Source organism: Parasteatoda tepidariorum, chromosome 5 (genome assembly GCF_043381705.1).
Source record: "Parasteatoda tepidariorum isolate YZ-2023 chromosome 5, CAS_Ptep_4.0, whole genome shotgun sequence".
NCBI classification, from domain to species: domain Eukaryota; kingdom Metazoa; phylum Arthropoda; class Arachnida; order Araneae; family Theridiidae; genus Parasteatoda; species Parasteatoda tepidariorum.
The window spans coordinates 92,122,505-92,144,016 of NC_092208.1; the positions used below are offsets into that span (position 1 = coordinate 92,122,505).

The 21,512-nt window shown below is 29.8% G+C and overlaps 1 protein-coding gene across 2 annotated transcripts in view; it reads right to left on the minus strand.

Annotated features, from left to right (window-relative positions):
* The window catches only part of LOC107440719 (discs large 1), a 242,056-nt gene that overhangs the window by 205,326 nt on the left and 15,218 nt on the right, over positions 1–21,512 (minus strand). For both annotated transcript variants that reach the window (XM_043044039.2, XM_043044038.2), the window contains exons 3-4: positions 15,598–15,731; positions 9,901–10,005 (exon numbers count right to left, since the gene is read on the minus strand). In XM_043044039.2, coding sequence (XP_042899973.1) covers positions 9,901–10,005; positions 15,598–15,731 — 239 coding nt within the window. The remainder of the gene's footprint in view (positions 1–9,900; positions 10,006–15,597; positions 15,732–21,512) is intronic.

Below are 21,512 nucleotides of genomic sequence, written 5' to 3' on the forward strand. Positions count from 1 at the left end.
GAATTACATATCACGAACATCACGAATGGGGCCTTTCCTTCATTCATACGCACTTAAAAAAGGAGGGGGGGGGGACGAGGAAAAAAAAAAGAACATACTACTTATGTGATGTGTACTTAGAAAAACATTTACAGAGAAAATTTAAGGATTTTTTTTCATCTAAACTGGTAAAAAAAAAATTTTTTTTTAGTAAACTTTATTATTTGTGTGATCTAGTTTAAAGAAATTTCTAATGATAAATCACACAAATACTTGTAACAATAAGAAAAATAAAATTTTTAAAAAAAACCTAGCATATCAGATATAAATAGAAAATCTTCATATTTATTAATTTTTTTTTAAAAAAAAAATGGATTTCAAAGTAATAAAACAGCAACAACAAAAAATTTTCAATCATTATTTCAACAAAATATTCCACATCAATATTTTTGAAAAGCAACAAAGATGTAAAAGAAGAAAGAAAAAATAGTTTATAAAAATTAAGAATCTGACGGGCAGACGACAGACTGACAATTACCAATTTTAACCATTAGTAATACTATTTTAGTAATACCATTGAAAATACATTTTAACTATTGTAAATATGTTTCCGATGAATCTCAAGTATAAGATGATATCCAGCAACGAAATGATCACGATAAATAACGGCAACGATAATTATCGACGACGATAATATCGTTATTATCGTCAACGATATTTATCGAACAGAATAACATCTGGAAACATTAGACAACGTTAGTTCTCGATTTAGAAATAAATAGTGTGAATGACGACGAATCTGATTCTTTCGGCTAATTTACTGTTATATTTCACTCAGGAATTTTTAAAATTATAAATAAGTTTGTCTTTTTCTAAAAAGAAAAAAGAAAAAAAAAAATTTTCCAAAATCTCTTCTGCACTAAAGCCATTTTGGAGAATAAGAAATTACTTTTAAAATTATTCAGAGTTTGTAGCAGTCACCCACATGTAAAAATTTAGGAAACTCGGATGAAACAAATCTACAGTTCTTTTAAGATTGAAGAAACGAATGTGATAATTTGTTTAAAATAAAAATAATCGAATGTTACGAATTCGTTAATTTCTCAGTTCATTCGATCAGGATGAAAAAAAGAAAATTAGCGATTTCATAAAGATTAAATGTTTTTTAAATGCAAAAATGTATCTTTTCTATTTAAAAAAATAGAAAAAGAGTTTAATTTGTAAATTTGAGACCCCCGGTACTCCACTAATAGAAAGTTGGGGGTCGTGAGCTCGGGCAGACGACTTAGCATTCACCGTGTAAAAACGCAATTAAGAGAGCATTTAAATCCTTGACTTGAAAAAAAAAATCTTTTTAAAATACTTTACACAATAATTCGTATGGCGCATAACATGAAAATATTTTAAAAACTGAAAAAATAAAAATAAATAAATAAACAAAAAATTAAAAACTAAGCATTTTTTAAGGGCCTAAAAACAATTTTTACGATTCAGAATTTTTTAACAACTTAGCAGAATCGCGTAACGAACCCAAGCTCGACGTTATTGCAATGGCAGACGATAATTCTGCATGACGCATAAAATAAAAATATTTTAAAAACCCGGAAGTCAGTTAAAATAAAAATTAGAAACCAAATATTAAAACTATTTATTTTTTAAGTTCTTTAACTTTTAAGAAATTTTTATCCGCTTTAAGAATAAATACAGATTTCTAGTGAAAAAATCCATTTTATGTGCGCAACGTGTTTAATGAAAAGAATCTAAAACGATTTCTGATCTCTAAACAGTATTTTACATTTCAAATATTTTCCCTCGACAACTTACGTCACGACACCGAAAGTGTAAAAAAAAAAAAAAGAAGAAGAAATCAAATACCGATCTACTTCTTCTCAGGTAAACATGGAGTAATAAATTACTTCTTCTCAGCTGAAGAAACTACTCATTTAGAAGTTTGTTTTTTCTTCCTTTTTGCTGTATCTTCACTTCATACGGATGTTGATACTATGTGAGGGGGCAAAAACGTACGCCTATGCACATTACCATAATATTAATTGGGTTTTTTTTTTTAATATTTTGATGAATTAAAATGCATATTTTTTTACAACAATAATAATGGGAATATCTTGTCATTTTAATTTTATTAAAAATTTATTTTCTATTAGAAATGATTCGACTAGATATTCAAAAAATTATAAAAATTATTACTATTCCCTTTTTTTTTTAGGGGGGGAGAGAGAACTTAAAAAAAATTAAAACATTATATTAAAACTATAAAAGTGTTATATAAATATTTCAAAAACATGTCCGCATTAAATATAATGCTAAAATTCGTTATACGCATGTTATTGTATGCGCATTGTATACTTTCATGATTTAAAATACTTGCTTTGATACAAGTTTGTACAGAGCTTAATTTTAAATAACAACATCTCAAACAAAGTTCTTAAAAAATGCGTTTCTTTATGAATATACTTTATGAGTGGCCAACTATCCAATGGGATAGAGCTCTCGACTCCCAGGTTCGAATCCCAGCTGGTTGATATGAATTTTGCACCCGACTCGTACCGAACCAACTACTGACGTAAAATATCCTCAGTGGTAGACGGAACATGGGTTAGATTCCCCCAGCCGTCGGACTCATCGAGGGAGGTTTTCGTGGTTTTCCTCTTCATACAACATGCAAAGGGAATGTGGTTAGTTCCATCAAATGACCATAAAGGCTAGTTTGTCGCAATGCTTGTATCCAGGAGTTCTCTCGTCTTCTGGATTGGGTTCAAAATGACAAGGCCCAAAGATACAAGACATTGATAGTCGCCCACTCAGAATCGGGTCTGCCGTTCAACGCCTATTATAAAATAAAATGATTATCCATTCAAAATACTCGTTTTAATCCTATTCTTGATAAGAGGTCTCGTTAGAGGACCCTTTCGTAAAAAGTCAGCAACAACATTTTCATGTATCTATTGCTACACGTGTGAGTGCTCATTACAGAGAAGGAGAAAATCAAAGTAGAGAAGAAAGATCCAGTGTTACGGCAGGATTCGAACTTCCACACTATAGAGCGTTTGTCGGAACGGTGAGGGAGAGTCTGTCTATGGAAAGAACTCCCTTCTCCATTCGTCTGGTACAGAGACTATGGTTACGAGGTTTAATTATTTAGGATGTTAGGTCAATATGTAACACAGGTGTTGGCTCGGGTCAGCGAGAGAAGAGGGGGGGGGGGTATCCAGGCTAAAGGCCAGGCTGCTGCTATCTTCCATAGCAGCAGAACGCGAGGGCAGTTCTTTCTATAGACAAACCATTTTAAGTTTGTAAACAAATATATCAAATCTTTGTTTTTACTTTGAATCTTTACTTCTCAAATCGAAGTAAAATCAAATACACCCACCCCCCTTTTTTATCGGCACAAATTCGAATGATAGAATAAAAAAATACATTTTAAAAAATAAACAGCAATTGCTGCCTCTAAATTAGCGATGAAACATACAAATATTTGGTAATTAGCCTAAACTGCTGAACGCAGAATATTCATTTCGGACGAATAATGGAAGAATCGTCTGCCGATGTCAAATCTTAATTCGTTTACATCCATTTTTCTTGTTTTCTGCCTTGGGAAGGTTTTATTCAATTAACAAAACAATAATGAAGATAAACAAATTTGTGAAGGGTCCGATTAAAAGAAAAACCATTTTGTGAAGGGTCCGTTTATTAGTTAAAATATTTTGTGAAGGGTCCGTTTTTAAGAAAAGATATTTTGTGAAGGGTCCCAAATTTCTTCTAAACAGACTCCTGTTTAAACATTCAAAATGTAAAGTGAATCTGATGTGAATGAAAGTGCAAATAATGACTTAAGTAAGGGGGAAAAAAATATTCCCCCGTCCGTAAATTTTAATTATTTCAAAAGTTACTTCACTTTTCGTTCTTAAATAGAACACACGTCATCATTAAGAGTCACATTGAGGAATCAAATAAATGAACGAAGTAAGAGAGTAATCCAATAAGCATCAAGACGAGTCCTATTGATCCGAGAGTACTGTTGACTGAATTTCAACTAGAAACGTCGATAATGTTCGGGAAGATAAACAGAAAGCACTCTCACGTGTCCATCTCTCCTCACATTCAATAACATCCAAGACACGTTAATATATTCTAATTATAATGTACTACGATATTATAAAACTCTTTGGCGTAACAGTGGAAATGGAATTCGGCAATCAGAATTCGATTGAATTCGAATTGAAACTCTCATCGAGTTTACATTTAAACTGGAAGCTCTGTTTCCAGTGTAGGCAATACAAATTTAAATTATTTCCAAAGGGGCGTCATTGTTTTTTATTTTACTATTTTATTGCCAAATATAATTTCTGCCACTTTCCAACCTAAACAAACACACAAAACCTAAAAACAAGGGGGGGGGAGGAATATAATAAAATTGAGTGGGAACTGATAAATGGTGTTTTTTACACTAGTGAGTGCTGCAGACTCTATACCGCCCACATTTCCGGGGTACTTTGAGGTCATTTAACTCGACGTGTTAAAAGTAAACACAGTTAATAATTAAAAGACGGTGTAGTTACATAATAATAAACATATAGGGTGAAAAGATTGTGAAAATGTAGTTAGAGAGATTAAAAAAAACGACAACTCAAAATTAGTATTCGAACAAAAATTGTAATAAAGCACTAGCTGCCTTGTCAACAACATACTAACTTCGAAATTTAAATCTAAATTATAAGTTTTGTCTTGCCACTCTAAGTAAATGCTAACGTAACAATGGCTCGCAACGAGAACAAATAGTAATAAACAAGTCAAAAGAAAGCAAATTAAGACAACACACAAGCGCGTTCTTTCTAAATATATCATATACTAAATATGTCGCCATACTTAGATAAAATAAAAAGCTTTTCGCAAACACAAAATCTCAATTAAAATACTTTCCACGGATTGATTAAGTCTTAACTAGTGAACATTTTAGGGAAAATAGTTCGAAAAATCTCGAATTTTTTAACAAAATATTTAATTTTTATATTAGTTTCCATTTATTCATACCACAGGAATGAGTTAAGAAGTAATAAACCAAAAAAGTTTAAAATAGAAATCCAAAAATTTTACGTGTCAAAACACTTCTTAAATAATTGAAAAAATATCTGAAATTTGAGCAAGAAAAAAAAAGTGTATGTAGAAAGCATATATCCAAAGAATGTTAATCATCGTGTTATTAAAATATCGATGCGAGAGATTTTATTTATTTATTTAAATTAAGTGAATATGAATTCAGGGGTGATTGTGAGCTCAAGTCAAAGATCCGGAATATTTATAAGTAAAATCATTAATGACGAATTTCAAAAATTTAATATCGTTATAAATTTAAATCATTGATATTTTCAAAAATGAAATTCTTAATAAATTATATGCAGCATAATTTAAATGAATAATTATGTATAGGTTTACTTTTATCTCTAATCACATGTAATATTCTACAAGAAAAAATATTTACAAATGAAAGAAATGCCAAGTATAAATTCTAGTTCTAATATATTTACAAATAAAATGAACAAGAATTTTTATACATAAATGTTATCGATGATTTCTTGAAAATTCTGGACCTTGGATTTCCGGAAACTTCCGGATCGCGGTTAGCGAAAANGAAATGCCAAGTATAAATTCTAGTTCTAATATATTTATAAATAAAATGAACAAGAATTTTTATACATAAATGTTATCGATGATTTCTTGAAAATTCTGGACCTTGGATTTCCGGAAACCTCCGGATCGCGGTTAACGAAAAATCCAGATATCCGGATTTTTCCGGAGTACAATCATCTCTGTGAATCTCAATGAGTGATTTTTAAATCACGCGAAACGCGACACTTCATTTTAAAATCGCGTGAATACGGATCTCGATATTTGGTTTGAAAATCACACGAGTACTCGAATCTCGATGTTTGATTTTAAAATCACGTGAATACGAATTCCGATTTATAATGAAGTCAACTGAACACAAATCATAATAACGTCTTTTAAATGGCGTGAAAGCGAAACGCGATTTTTGATATAAAATCGTGAAAATAAGAATCGCGATGCGTGATTTGAAATCATGGAAGTAAACACATTTGCGGTTCCTCGTAGACTTCTTTTCTTACTTATTATTTATATTCAGATTAACCATTTGTCATCACTTTGGCAAACAAAAGGTTTCTTTGGCAAACTGACAAAGTTTCTCTCTAAACAACGCATTTTTCAAATCGACCAAAAGTTTGAAAATAACTAAGAAGCAGAATCTATCGTCCTATTTACATCTTTATTTGCAATTCAATAGTCGACCCTTTTGAGACTCACATTTCCAAGTGAAGCTCTCTGTGTCAAATAAATATGTTTCCTTCATCTTGCTGTCACTTCTCGAAATTTTTAAGCACTGTCCGAAATTGATACAAAACTAAAAAGAAAAAAATGTTAAAGTGAAATTAAAATTTTAAAACTGCGTTTTTTTTAATACTCCAAACATGAGATGATTTTCTTTCTCTCTTTCTAACTTTAAGCAAAAAAAAGTAGGGACACATCACTTCTGCAATTAACTTCGAACACTCAATTCCCGCCACGTCTTTATAAAGTGATGCGTTCAACTACGAAAAAAAAAAAATTTTTTTTTCTTTTGAGTCTACTTGAAAGACGCAGTTTTTTATAAATAATTTTATTTATTTTACTATTTAATTGTTTGGAATTCCAAAAAATTATCTGGAACCAGTAAAGAGATTAAAATATGATTAAAAAAAAAACAAATCCCGATACGAAAAAATTTTTTCAATAAGCGAACAGGAAAATGTCGTCTTGATTCACATCTCATTTTATTTGACAACCAGTTTAGTGACTGCATAACGGATTAATAATATTTTTTTTTTTTAATTATCCTTAGTGACGCGGGGCTATATCGAAATTCTAATATAAGAATACATCATCAGGAAATTTCGAGATATATACCAATATTTTTACAATTAGGCTACTTTAGTTTAAATTTTCATTTCACCAAAATTTTTGTTACCCGAATGAAATGTATCAACATTCACGGTAATACGATATTTGATATTGATCGATAATATCGGCAACATTATCCCATTAAGCACTTTTCGACGAACGATATGGATCCCAATAGTGTCGGCAATTCTCGCAATCTGAGCTATTCAAAATATGTCTCGAGAATAAATTTTAAAATATCATTATCGCGATGTTAAAAAATATCGATATTGAACCCACTTTTATTCTTACATAAGTTGTAATGAATTTCTCCGTTTTCTCGCATTATTGATAAAGGATATCTTATCACAAAAGTTATGTTTAGTTCTAAAGCTTGCTCAGTTTAACTCCTTACAGTTTAATTTTTAAAATAATTTTCGTATTAGGTATCGATTTTATTTGTGGAAATTATAAAATCCGGTACAATGAGCATTGATCTTTTACAGGGAGATCATTTGAAGTTAAGAAAACTAAGTTATATAAAAAAAAATTCCATTTATTTAAACATATTTTAATAGAAAATAGAAATGCAACCTTAAAAAGGACCAAAACTAGAAATCAGATTTCAACCACAACTAAGTGCAGCTGCATGGACTATAATGAACATTGGGCAATTTTTAGAAATGTGCTATTTTTCATTTCTTTAATTAAAAATTATGAATTAAAAAAGATCACACTTCATAAAAAAATTCCAAAATTTTAACAAAACCTACATAAATTATTAAAATACTATCTATTCCAACAATAAAGAAATTTAAAATTATGAATCCTATATAGAATGAATGCTAACAGCATTTTTTTCTTCGTAAATTTGCAAGAACATCGAATTCGAATTATATTACTCATATAAATATAGCATATGCACAGAAAATGAGAGATTATTGTTAATTAAATCTCAAACTAATAATGCTTCATTAAACTTGAAAAATGCAGATAAAATACTAATAATACTGTTATAAATAAATATTAATATCATATATTTAGTGCCCCTTCAGACACTGTGCTCAAGGCTGAGGTGATAAAGAGGCTGCTGAAATCCCATTTTTTTTACAATCAATTTTGCATAACTAATTTATAATAAACCCAGATTTTAAAAACAAACAACGGAATAAAGTTGCTAAAATACCATTTTTTATACCATATTCCAAACTAAAATACCCAATTCATCATACAATAAATTAACTCTTCATATATATTTTCTTATACTTCCGCCATTTACTTTTATAAAACGTCTATCATCATCAAACTCAGAGTCACAAAAAAGTTTTTATGGTTTTCCTTCCAATCGAAGGTGAAATCTTCCCCCCTTCCCAACAAAGGATCAAAGAAAAATATAAAATCTTGCAAGACTCTTCGAGAAGATTCCAATCGAAATTCCCTGCCATAAAACATTGAATGATTTGTCCGGGCTTTAGAGCTAACTTTTTACGACAATTTTTAGATTTGCCCATTAAAGTATCAGTTATGGTGCTATGCGAAATCGATTGACTTTACGTTTAGAGAATGCGGAATGACTGAACTTTATTAAAATAAATCGTTTTCTGATGAGGAAATAATGTGCCTTTTTATGAGGGATAAATGTATTTTAACTGTCACTCGACCCTAAAAATCGTGATGCGGTAAAGTAAAATATATATATATATATATATATACTGAAAAATGCAGATTATTTTTTAAAATGAGATGCATTTTATTTCAAAAGTATCTCAAAAGATGGCAGCACTACATATTGAATTGTGAAAAGGTATTTAAGTTTTTTAAAACATTTTGATTCAAGTAATTTATTTTATTACGCTTATATTTTTGTAACTGCGCAATGAAGTAAGAAACAAAGTTGATTTGAATAATGAATTAAAAATCCTAAACTCTTATTAAAATATGATTAATTGAAATTATATAAGAAAGAATTACAGAAAAAAAAATCTTTAAAACACTGTAATTCATTAGGAATTTTAAAAAAAAGAAAGAGAGGGATACTTTATTTTAACAAGCACGTACATAAAAAACGATTAAAATATTTCATTATTGACTGTTTCATAATTTGATTTAACTATAAATAATACTTGATCTTACACCTGAAAATTATAGTGCTTCTGTATCAGAACGAAGAGCAAAAATTGTACCCTATATAGCGAGAGACATGCACAAAAATGGGTGGAAAGATTTTTCGATTTATCCGAGTAGTTTATGAAAGAAAAATAACAATAAATTAAAAGAATAAATAATGTAGCATTAATGTAATATAACAATGAATTAAATAATAATTAAAAATCATAAGCATATAATGTTTAACGTTCATTAAATTTTTGAATTTATTAAAAACTATCAGTGGCGCGACAGCCCATGGCGAGCCCAGGCCTACTATGTCCATTCCTGTTTTCATGAGACTGGGCTCAGGAGTGTAGGAGCAGATGTTTCGACTGAGTGGTCAGTCGAGCACACAATAGTCTCCAAGCATGCTTGTTATTCATTTTATCAACTTACTTAAGGGATGATTTAATCTAGCCCTCCGGGGCTATGGCGCGGGAGCGTGAATATATTATTATTATTATAAATTAAAAAATAACAATAGGTAAATAAACAGCAAATGAAACCATCAACTACGACACAATAGCTAGGCTTAATTTTCAAAATAAATTATATCAACAAAAAAAGTAAGAAAAACGAATATAATTCTTTTAGATCTTTTGATTAAAATTCTTCAAACATAAATAGGTGGATAAAGTTCAAGTGATTGGAAAAATGAAGTTATTCACCTTAAAATGCTTCTTATATGAGTGAAATTTTAATCTTCTCAAACTTACTATTATTCCGAAAGACTAAAAGCTTCCAAATGTTTTCAGCGTATCACTATTTTGGTACAACTTAAGAATGAAAACCATTTGGGAGAATCAATTAAAAGGCACTCACTTTTCTGGGAGAATCAGAAGTATCCTGAGCTCTTTCAACAATGTTTCTTGGAAAATCATCCACCTCGCAAGCATCTTTATAATCTTCTTCTTTAAATCGGTATTTCTGGAAGAACACAAATAATATTTTATGTTTAAAAGATGTAAATGAAATACGCAAGCTGTTGAAATATCATTTTATATTCTACTGAACTAAAATAGTGATCAAATTGTATTTCTGAAGAATAGGTTATTTTATCTCAATCACATAAGAGTTGTACTTAACTATGTAGTATATGCAGGGCCGGATTAAGACCTCTTGAGGCCCTAACTTAGAGGAGATATTAGGGTAGAGAGAGCTAGTCTATTGTTTGGGCTCTGAAAANACTTAACTATGCAGTATATGATTTCAAAGAATAAAAATACTCGGTATGGAGTGGTTTAATAAGTTCCCTCTAAATCAATTATGTCCGTAAGAAAAAATAATTTATGAAGATTCAGTTTTGGGGAATATTTTGAAGTTGGCCTTTAAGAGCAAAATAAAAGCAGCGAAAATAATAATTATTCCGCAAAATGTCATAGATATTAATTTATTAAAACCATACAATTCTGTAAGAAAAAATATAGCCAAAACGAGGGACAAGCTTTTTTGTAGTAAAAAATTACGAGTTTGGACAAAAGTGCGAAGTTGAAATTTGGCATGTTGAAAGAGCCAATTTTATTTATGAACTTAAAGGGAGTTTATTTATTTATTTATTCCGAAATTTCAATTTGTTCGAAAATTATTCTAATTAAGTCCTTTTTGTGATCTTTTACTTAGTTTTTTGCATTAAATATTGCTATAAAAATCCTTGTCGAGTATTTAATAAGCTCGCGATCGAGTTGAAGTCAAACGAAAGTTACGAAGAAAAAAAGAAGAAGAAAAAAGAGGGAAATATTGTCAAATAAAAATCTCAACACTTATACAGAAATTTTTAAAAATGAAATAGCTTAATACAAGAGGGATAAAAAGCGTTCCGTATTTGAATTGAAAACCAGGAAATTGTTAAAAACCTTTTCAACGAGTCATTCTCATTTATTATCTTATCTAGTCAAATTAAGTACAGATGATTATTTTTCAAGTCGATCATTTCATTACGATTGAAAAAATTAATTCTTAGATAAAAATAATATAATTACATATTTTGTAATTACGATTGAGAAAATTTATTCTTTACAATAATTATATATTTTGTAAGTTCTGTGTTTTTGTGAAAATATCGACTTCAAGAATTCAAAGCCATTACAAGGCTTCTTAGTTACATAACACTCCTATATTTTAATTTTTAGCTTGTTGCAAGATGTTTTTCTGGTGTTTCTCGTTTTGCACGTGAAACGCTAGACTCAAATAACATATTATTATTATTTGCCATAACTTTAACAGTGCGAAAGCTTAGTGGAATCAAATGTATGCTGGTTATCAGAGATCAACAGCAAAGAAAAACAATGTAGCAAAATTCATTTAATATCTTTCAGTAGCTGGAAGTAAAAGTGATTAAAAATTCATTTTAAACTACGGATTTTATAAAATATATGAATAGAAATAAAAAAACATTTAAATAATTGTACAAGAAATTTTCGATTTTGAGGTAAACGACGAAATGGAGTATTTCTTAAAAAAAACAAGGAATGTGAGTGGGTCGTTACTTAATAAAGAACAATGCCAAAATAAGTTGCAGAAGTCCGTAATAGTTTTGAGTCACGCGCTTCTTTTTCTTTCTTTTTATAACTCATAACAAAAGGTCAAATGACCAAAAACATTTCAATACTCAGCTGCTGTTAGTTTGAACTAAAATGTACAAGGTTATTACAGTCTCTCGATATTTCGAACTTCTATATCTCGAAAACCTTGCCTTGTCAAAAAAAATATTTTTCGCTCGGCATTACAAATCCACATAACGCTAATTCGAATTCCTATGTCGAAGAGTTTCTTCTCAAAACCTTGCTAAGTCGAATAATTTGCGAAATATGTCATAAATTTTTTCAGAAAAATAACAATGTAAGTTTATTGTTAACCAATTATTTTCTATATAATGAACAATTATTTTTGGCTCTTTTTTTAATTTTTTTTTTTTTAAATAAAATTATCATTACCGTATTTAGACTTGTAGTCAACTATCATTATTTATACATATTTATCANGTAGCACAAAATTAATTGGAGTATGAGATAATTACAATAACTAATAGTCTGCATTGAAGTAATGAAATACCGATTTTTCTACATACTTAATTATTTTTTATCTCTCATAGGACACTCTATGGGCCGAAACGAATGTTGCCCCCTAAAATTATTCCTCATAAGGCATACATCCCACTAGTTTATTTCAAAATTGGCGAGTCACACTTCCCTAGTTTCCCTTGTTAGTGGAATCAAATTTATGCTGGTTATCAGAGATCAACAGCTAAGAAAAACAATGTAGCAAAATTCATTTAATATCTTTCAGTAGCTGGAAGTAAAAGTGATTAAAAATTCATTTTAAACTACGGATTTTATAAAATATATGAATAGAAATAAAAATAAAAAACATTTAAATAATTGTACAAGAAATTTTCGATTTTGAGGTAAACGACGAAATGGAGTATTTCTTAAAAAAAACAAGGAATGTGAGTGGGTCGTTACTTAATAAAGAACAATGCCAAAATAAGTTGCAGAAGTCCGTAATAGTTTTGAGTCACGCGCTTCTTTTTCTTTCTTTTTATAACTCATAACAAAAGGTCAAATGACCAAAAACATTTCAATACTCAGCTGCTGTTAGTTTGAACTAAAATGTACAAGGTTATTACAGTCTCTCGATATTTCGAACTTCTATATCTCGAAAACCTTGCCTTGTCAAAAAAAATATTTTTCGCTCGGCATTACAAATCCACATAACGCTAATTCGAATTCCTATGTCGAAGAGTTTCTTCTCAAAACCTTGCTAAGTCGAATAATTTGCGAAATATGTCATAAATTTTTTCAGAAAAATAACAATGTAAGTTTATTGTTAACCAATTATTTTCTATATAATGAACAATTATTTTTGGCTCTTTTTTTAATTTTTTTTTTTTTAAATAAAATTATCATTACCGTATTTAGACTTGTAGTCAACTATCATTATTTATACATATTTATCAGAAGTTATGTTTCATGACTCTAACTTTTTAGAGTAATATTTCGGAATATATTTTTTTACTTTTTAGAACATATTTAGTTCTGAACTAGTTATCTTGAAAATTCGCTATCTTGAAATTTTTTTAGCGTCAGAGATGCCAACGGACACGCCAAAATAATCAAAAAAGCGGTAAATAACTACAGGGCAATTCCATATGTGACGGAATGAAATTTTGACTTGCAAAATAACAATTAATTGAAGTCTCTATGTATCTAATTGCAAATAAAAATTTCTCATGCATATCATTATTATTGGCATAATGCGCTTCATAAACTAAAAAAACCGGATTTTCTATCTTTCTTACTTTTAATTTTACGAACTTTTTATTTGCGTGACGGAATGACATTTTGGCAACCAAGCTTTTGGCATGCCGCTTAGAACTGGTAGCCTCTGCGAATTTTGCAGCTATTATTTTTCTGAACTATTTTATACTTTTAGTATAATGGATAAGCAATGTAAAATGTGAATTTGGAAAATTAACCTCATGTTGGCTTGCAGTTATTAACATCTATTTGCTGTGACGGAATGACAGTAACGGAATGACAAAAAGTTTAGTAGAAGAAAGCCTTCATTTAAAAAATGTTTTATTAATATGTAAATGATAAACAGAATGTAACAGATAAACAGGATTAATATTTATATAAGAATTAGTAAAAATTTCAACATTTTGAAAATTAGGTTGTCTCTGAAGAGGTTTTATATCTAACTTGCCAATGTCACATCTTATCTTCGTTCTCAGGAAATTTTTGCATTATTAAGACATGTGACGGAATGACGTAAAAGAAGTTACTTTTATTTTATATATTAAACTTAAAATGTTTAAATTCTGTTCTATATGCATATTTTTATCAAAATATTGTAATAGAAAGATAGATTTCTTTTATTTTATAAGTATTTTTCAAGAAAACAATTTGAGCACAAATGTGAACAATTCACTTGTCAGCCATGTGATTACTTTAAAATGCTGCCAGATTCAAAAAATTTAAAATTATCAAAAATGAAACGGCAATATGTAGACTTTGGCTATTTTAGAACATATTTTTAAAATTAAAATATGCAATTCATAAAAAAAAAAAATTCACTTAAAAGTTGACACTTTTGTGGAATTGCCCTACAAAGTAAATTTTGCAAATATTTGACTATTCTTACTTGCTTTTAAGGAGGTGTAGCATGTCATGACTACTATAAAGTGGTGAATTATATAAACCTTGGCGAACAAAGAACACGGTATTCTTAGGTATTCTTTGGCCAAGATATAAACCTACGAATTATTTAGAAATAATGGTGGATAAAAATCTACTAAACTTAATTTATTAAACCAAGAATCACAATTGATAAACTACCACTTTAAAATATATATTTGCTGTCCGGAGCAAGTTGGCATCTCTGTATACTGTATTTAGATCGAACAAAATGGTTGAACAAAATCGCAATCACTATTAAACTTTTGAGACTCAGCGTCTAATATATTGGACAACATTTGCTAAAATGTTCTCACTTTTGATAAAAAATAATATTTTTTGGTTTCCCCCCCCCCTCTATTTGTACACCATTACAAAGAGATTGTCTATGTGAAAAGTTAATTGGTTTTAACCTTTTCAATTGGAATTTTTAATGACAATGACAAATACAAGTTGCTTTTCAGACAGTTTTAGGACACATAAATATAAGTTCTAAATATTTTATTACTTGAGTGAATCGATTTTATTTTATGACAAATATGTAAGAAATACACAATAAAAATGTTACACAATATGTTAAAATTTATCATTTTATGTGTATTAATTGAAAATAACTAAAAACACTTTTAATTAATTAAAGGTAAAAAAAAAATTCCCTTGAATTTATTAATTTATTTTCTTTTTAAGCGAAGNTGTCCGGAGCAAGTTGGCATCTCTGTATACTGTATTTAGATCGAACAAAATGGTTGAACAAAATCGCAATCACTATTAAACTTTTGAGACTCAGCGTCTAATATATTGGACAACATTTGCTAAAATGTTCTCACTTTTTAAAAAAAATAATATTTTTTGGTTCCCCCCTCTATTTGAACACCATTACAAAGAGATTGTCTATGTGAAAAGTTAATTGGTTTTAATATAGATCAGAATTAGAGAAAAATATTATATTTATCATTTTAATAAATTATGGTTATGAAATACAGCATGAAACAAACACCAGTGTTTTTTTCTGCGTTAAAGGTAAAATCCTCCAAATACTACTCATTTCTAAACAATAATTTTTCAAATTTGCACTTATTTGCAGTGATTTAGCTTTAAGAGAAACAGTCATGCATCAAGGAAATATCTTTCATTTACAAAATCAATTATTCAATAAACTTTTGAATGTCAATGAGAGAAAAAAAAATTAAAACTACTTTTTTAAATTTTTTTATTTTAGAGCAAATGCAATTCCGATAATCTGACAAATTTATTTAATATTAATTACACTGTTTTTCATCATTAAAAGAATATAGAAATATATTTTTGCTTGTATTTGGAGCATCAGAAAGAATGGGTTACAAACCTCGTTGTTTTGAGTGATACCAGCAAGAGGCGGACTGTTTTCCCATTTGCTGGCTATCTGTAATGTTTCTGCCGTCTTCTGTTGAATACTTTTTGTATCGTCTAAAAGTGTGATTTCATAAAATTCTTGGATGTCTGAAATGAAAGAAAAACATTTCCATTAAAAAAAAAAGCTGTTATTCAGAATAATAATAAATTACACATTTATTTATTATTTTTTTTATTGTCACACATACGTGTGTAAATTAACTTTTTTAAAAATCGTCAACTTGGTGAGATCTAGATAAAAGTAATCAAAATCAATGATTGATTTTCAATTTCTGCAAATTTTTAAAAATTTGCTGGGCTGTATTTACCCAGATAATACAGCATCGGGAAAATTGTCCGCATAGCAAACGCTTTTCATGTCTACAAAAATGCGTCTTTTTTCCATATTGATGTTTTTACATCATTTTCAGAATTAACTTAGATAATAATGTCGGCTAAGGATGGGTCAAACATGACCTAGCGGTCATGAATAACTGTTGCAAACTCACAGCAGTTATAAAAATAGCCTGTTATTCATTAAAAAAAAAGGCTCACGCGACAACAGAGCCCTCGATAAAACAGCCTTAAACTCAATCCTATTTCAAATGAATAAAAATGTATCCCCAGAAGGCAAAAAAATAAATAAATAAATAGTGCAACAATTTTAAGTAATCAAAAATAAATAAAAATTTTTAAAAAAAACATACAAAAACGCAACAGTACCAAAAATATTTAAAAAAAAAAAATAATAATACTTAGGAACACGAGTTTCCATTAAAATTCGAATAAAATAAAATATTGAAATGCAAAATTATTACCAAAAAAAAAAAGACTGTCAAAATGAATGATATATAAAATTCAATGTTCCAAATTTAGATTGTAAAAAAGAAATCCGTTGTATTCTCTGTTAACACCATCCTCAGCCTGTCATTACCATTCATATGTTTATACATTTTAAGAAGGATGATAATGGCATTTTTCTTTATTCCACAGTGTAGAATACAAAATATTGTTACTTTAGCATAAAAGTTCTAATCAAAGACTTATCGAATATAAACTTTCAAAAGAAAAGTGCTTTATAGTGTTCAAATTAACTCTTTATGGGAAGGATGGCAATGACAGCGATACAAATCTTGCTTAATATTTAAATACACCTAAGCCAGATTATTTAAGAGGCACAAAATTCTTCCTTCGTTATCCATACTAAGAATGTCATTTTGATTGACATCTGGTGGACATGAACGACTGTTGGATGCTTATGATGCAAAATGGTAGAAACTCAGAGCAAAAATACTTTTAAATTGCAGTGAAACCTTAAAAACAAATTAGTTCTGAATACGTGTGTTAATTTAAAAAAAATTTGTTTTCATGATCCCTTTTATTTTTTTATACAGAGTGGGGTATAGAGCATGAAAGACAGAAATTCCGATAAGAGACGGTAACGACATTTTAGTATTCATAATTAGCCTGAACGAATGCAGGCAGTATATAGGCTCTGTAAAATGCCTGCTATTTTGTTCTTTAGAAGTTGATAAGGGAATAGAAAAACAAAACAAAAAAGAAATAAGAAGAAAATATTTCTTTCTGTGGTGGTGGTTGTTGATAATAGAAAGCAAATAGCAGATTTCTGGAGCAACGGTTCCCTAAAGATGTTCTGCGGAACCCTAGAGTTCCGTGGAAAGGTCACAGGAGTTCCGTGAGTTAGGAGTGTTTTTTTTTTTTTTTTAAACCAATAATGATTTTTTTAACCTGCAACAGATTTTACGTAGTTGTCGCTGATCCTCCTTTGGCTTAGACAAATTCAACCAAGTCCAGGAGACGATGTCGCACATCTAAATCAAAAACTACCTCATTCAACACCATCCATACAATCTAAGATAAGAGATTTTCATTCAACCCATAATTGATTATTTATTTACTGAATAAGTTATTAAATAACCAGAATACTCCTCTTCTTTAAGTCCTTGAAGAAAACTTGCTACTTTATTGTTCTTTTTCACCTGATATAAAATTGCTAGTATACTCTCCCGTTTTGGTTTTTAAATAATTTTCAGGGCTGTTCACAAAATCAAATTTAAGTCAGATCCTATTAGCTTTGGTAATCGCTGGGGGCACATTCCTTGTCAGTGCGGCGACCTTGGCTACATCGGACAAACTGAAAGCGCTTTAAAATTTGGAATTTAACAGATATATGTACGTTATCAAGAATTTGAAAAATCTTCAAATGCTTCTTTGAATCTTGAACGCATATTCAATTTCGACAATGCAGTTCCACCCCAGTCACATCAGCTCATCTTGATGCCCCGGAATCTTGTCCTATTCATTTGAATGATGATTCCCTTGTTAACGACATGGGTTCCTTCCAACCTCTCCATAAAGCGTGGAAATGCAATTTAACATGATTTACCTCTCGGCCACAGGGATTTTTCTTATTCTATTTTTCTTTTCTTTTTTTCTCTCTCTCAGCTTTTGTGGTTTTTTCGAGTTTTGTTTCTCGCCTTTTCTTTTTTTTTTTTTTTCCTTAACAACTTTATGTTTTGTATTTCAAATGATGTTTGTTTCTTTACATTCGAATCAATATAAGAATGTAAATGAATAAATTAATATCAAATCGGATTTAATTAATATTTCGGACATTCACCGGTGAAAGTCGACATTCTCTCGATTTCGATCATTCACGGTATAGATTATTTTCCCTTCCAAAATATTTTTAAATAAAGATCTCCAAAGTCAGCATGATTAACTAGATTTTGTCATATATTTATATTATTTTTATTGTTGAATTAAATTTTTATAGTCGCACATTACTTCAAATATAAACTTTAAAATAAATAAATAAATAAAAATTTAATCCAAGGGGGAAAAGTGGCTATTAAATGAAAAGGACCCATCAATATCGGTCTCCGACTTATGTTTTTTACAACCGTCGTTGAACAGCCGACCCAATTTACTCCGTTGCCTTGTAATTTTGAACCCAATCCAGAAGACAAGGGCCTGGATCAAGCAATAGGAGACATTTGTCTTCGTGGAGGACTTTTTGATGGAACTAACCCACATTTGCGTGACATGGAGAGGAGAACCACCAAAACCTCCCAAGGTCATCCTGACGACAAGGGGACTCTATCCCATGATCCGTCTACCACTGAGGATATTTTATGTCGGCACGGTGGACGTTGCGAGCCGGTTGCGGCATTCGAATAGACCAACCATTGCCGGGATTCGAACCCGGTTCACCTCATTGGAAAGCAAGCGCTCAATCCCCTGAGCTATCACGGCTCGAAGTTCACCGGCTACTCGCTTAAAATTCAAATTTTTAGGCCAAATTTAAACCCTATGCCGAAATAACTTAGGGCGTCTAGATGAAGCAAACTAGACTTCAGATTTCTGTAATTTTTAAAAAACCTGTGTAGAGAGAAAAAAACGAGTTGGTTTCGAACACAAAATCATTAACATAAAACTAAATAACTGTTAAACACAATTTCAAAAATAGTTCAATATAAATTTATTTTTCTCGCATTTCAAGCAACATAAACATGTGTCCTAAAAACTTCAACAAAAAAAAAATAATAAATTAAAATAATAATAATTAATATCAGAGAAATATAACGTGCTTCAATAGGTGCATCTGCAGTCATTCATTAGAAATTTCTTTTTTGCAAAGAAGAAAGAAAACCCATGACTAAAAATGCATTCAGGTCATTAACGACAAGAATGATCGTGACTGGCCAATAATTCATGTTCTGCACGAAAAAAAAAAGTAACGTCATGAATTTTAATGAAAATACCTTTATTCAACCCTTCTCTATTAAACAGTGGGAATTTATCCTGAATTTATAATTGTTAAAGAAAAATACAGATCACATTTTTTTATTTCTTGACACGTTCATTTTTTAAGTTAAAAAATCACAACCCACAAAAATCTGGACAGACCAGTGGTTTGTCCAAACTTTTAATGAGATATCCTGTTTTTGCGAATGAATGAAAAATTTAGTTATAATTTTGTGTTTCTAACACTACCACAGGAGCCGCGATGGCTCAGTGGTTAAGGCTGTCAAAGGGATGGATTGGAGTTCGATACCCAGTGGCGACTTGTGGAGCCCACCCTGCTTCAAATCGATGGGTGGTCTCAGCTCGTCGGGGAAGAAAACGCGGCCTGTGCACAATGCTGACCACGTTACCAAAATCAAGGCGATGGTCATGAAATGGTGAAGCCTTCATCATCATGATTCCCCAGGCTTACAACGGGCTGTTGTACTTAAATGGTGTACTTAAAGCTACCATAGATTTAAGTTCTTTAAGTACTAGTTCATTGATAGAGAGTAATTTTTTGGACCGATTAATTAATTGAGTTTATACAACCTTTGGTGGAAAACGCCACCGAAGAAAACATTTTAGCTTTCAGCGGCCGCAATCAATTGTGTTTTTATATTAATTGATAACAGTTCATAATTACTTAGCGTCAGGCAAACAATATCAATTTGCCTTCATAATTAAAAAACACACATTTTACGTGTAAAACATTTTGAAAAACCGACAATTAATAACATTTTGTCTCCTTTTAAAAAACTGCTTTACAAGTGATTTTCAACTTTTTATTTGAGGAAAAAATAACTTTTTTTTATCTTTACAGTACACAAACTATGCCTATAATTTTATAAATAAGTATTTGAACGTTATTTTCCGCATGTTTTGATAAAAAGAAAAATTTCTTTAAGAAATCAATAAATCGAAAAATTTAAGATTCGTGTAATTGACATATATAGTAATAAATATAGAAACGATTTCGGCGTTTTTTCAAGGTTTTTTGAAATTAGTTTTGAAAAACAGGCATAAATTTTCTTTTATCAGTTCTTTCCATTAAATGTTTGATTAAAAAACAAGCTCATAACCACTTAAGAGCCAAATTTTGTCCTCATGATTGAGCAATTTTCTGCATCGATTGATGATGTCTGTAATTATTCAACAATCCAAATTATTCAACAAAAAGTAAGCACTTTTCAAGTACTCAAAAAATATTTTCAAGCACTTTAAAAAAAAATACCATGATTAGGTTGGGTTGAAAGTTTTTGACAATTGACGGTTTTATCTTGTTTTAACCGTCATGTCAAAAAAAAAAAAAACCCCTTTTGGCATTGTTTTTGAATCATTGCTTTGAAATTTTGAATCATGTAAAACGAATGGCGTTTTCATAAGCTATGGACTAACAATACGCCAAAATAAATTGGGGTTGAATTAATTGTGAAAACGTTGAATAGAACAATGTGAACTGCGTCTTTTTGCATAATTCGAAGCGAAAATCAACATGGTAAAGGGAAAATCTCATATTGAAAAAGGAAAAATGAACCACTTTTTAAAAACACCCAATGGAAAAAAGCACTTTTAAGGGCTACGCACCCTGTGCATAGTATTAAGCTTATGAATTTAATTTATTTTAAAAACAAAAGAAATTTTAATGCAAATAAATTGCGTTCCTTTCATTTTTTCAAAATTTGAATATAAGTGGCAAGAAATAGCAATAATAAAGGGAGAAAAATAATCGGAATTTAAAAGCAAAAATTTTAAAACTCCAAAATTAAAAATTATAAAAAATGTTGCTACTAATATCCGCTATGTGCCTTGAATTTTATAATCTGCTTTCATTAGAAGAAATTGGCATTTTTCCAAAGTAATTTCATTACCAATGGAAAGGGGGGGAGAGAGGCAGGAAAGAATAATTCTAACATCTAACTATATTTAATACATTAATTTAATAAATATTCCCTGACTAAAATAATAACAACAAAAAAAAACAGTTTTTAGTTAAAGCAGACCATTTCACATTATTTTAAGCCGAAAAAAGAAAAAAAATTGCGACTTACCGTGTCGGAATAATAAAAGAATTTCATCTAT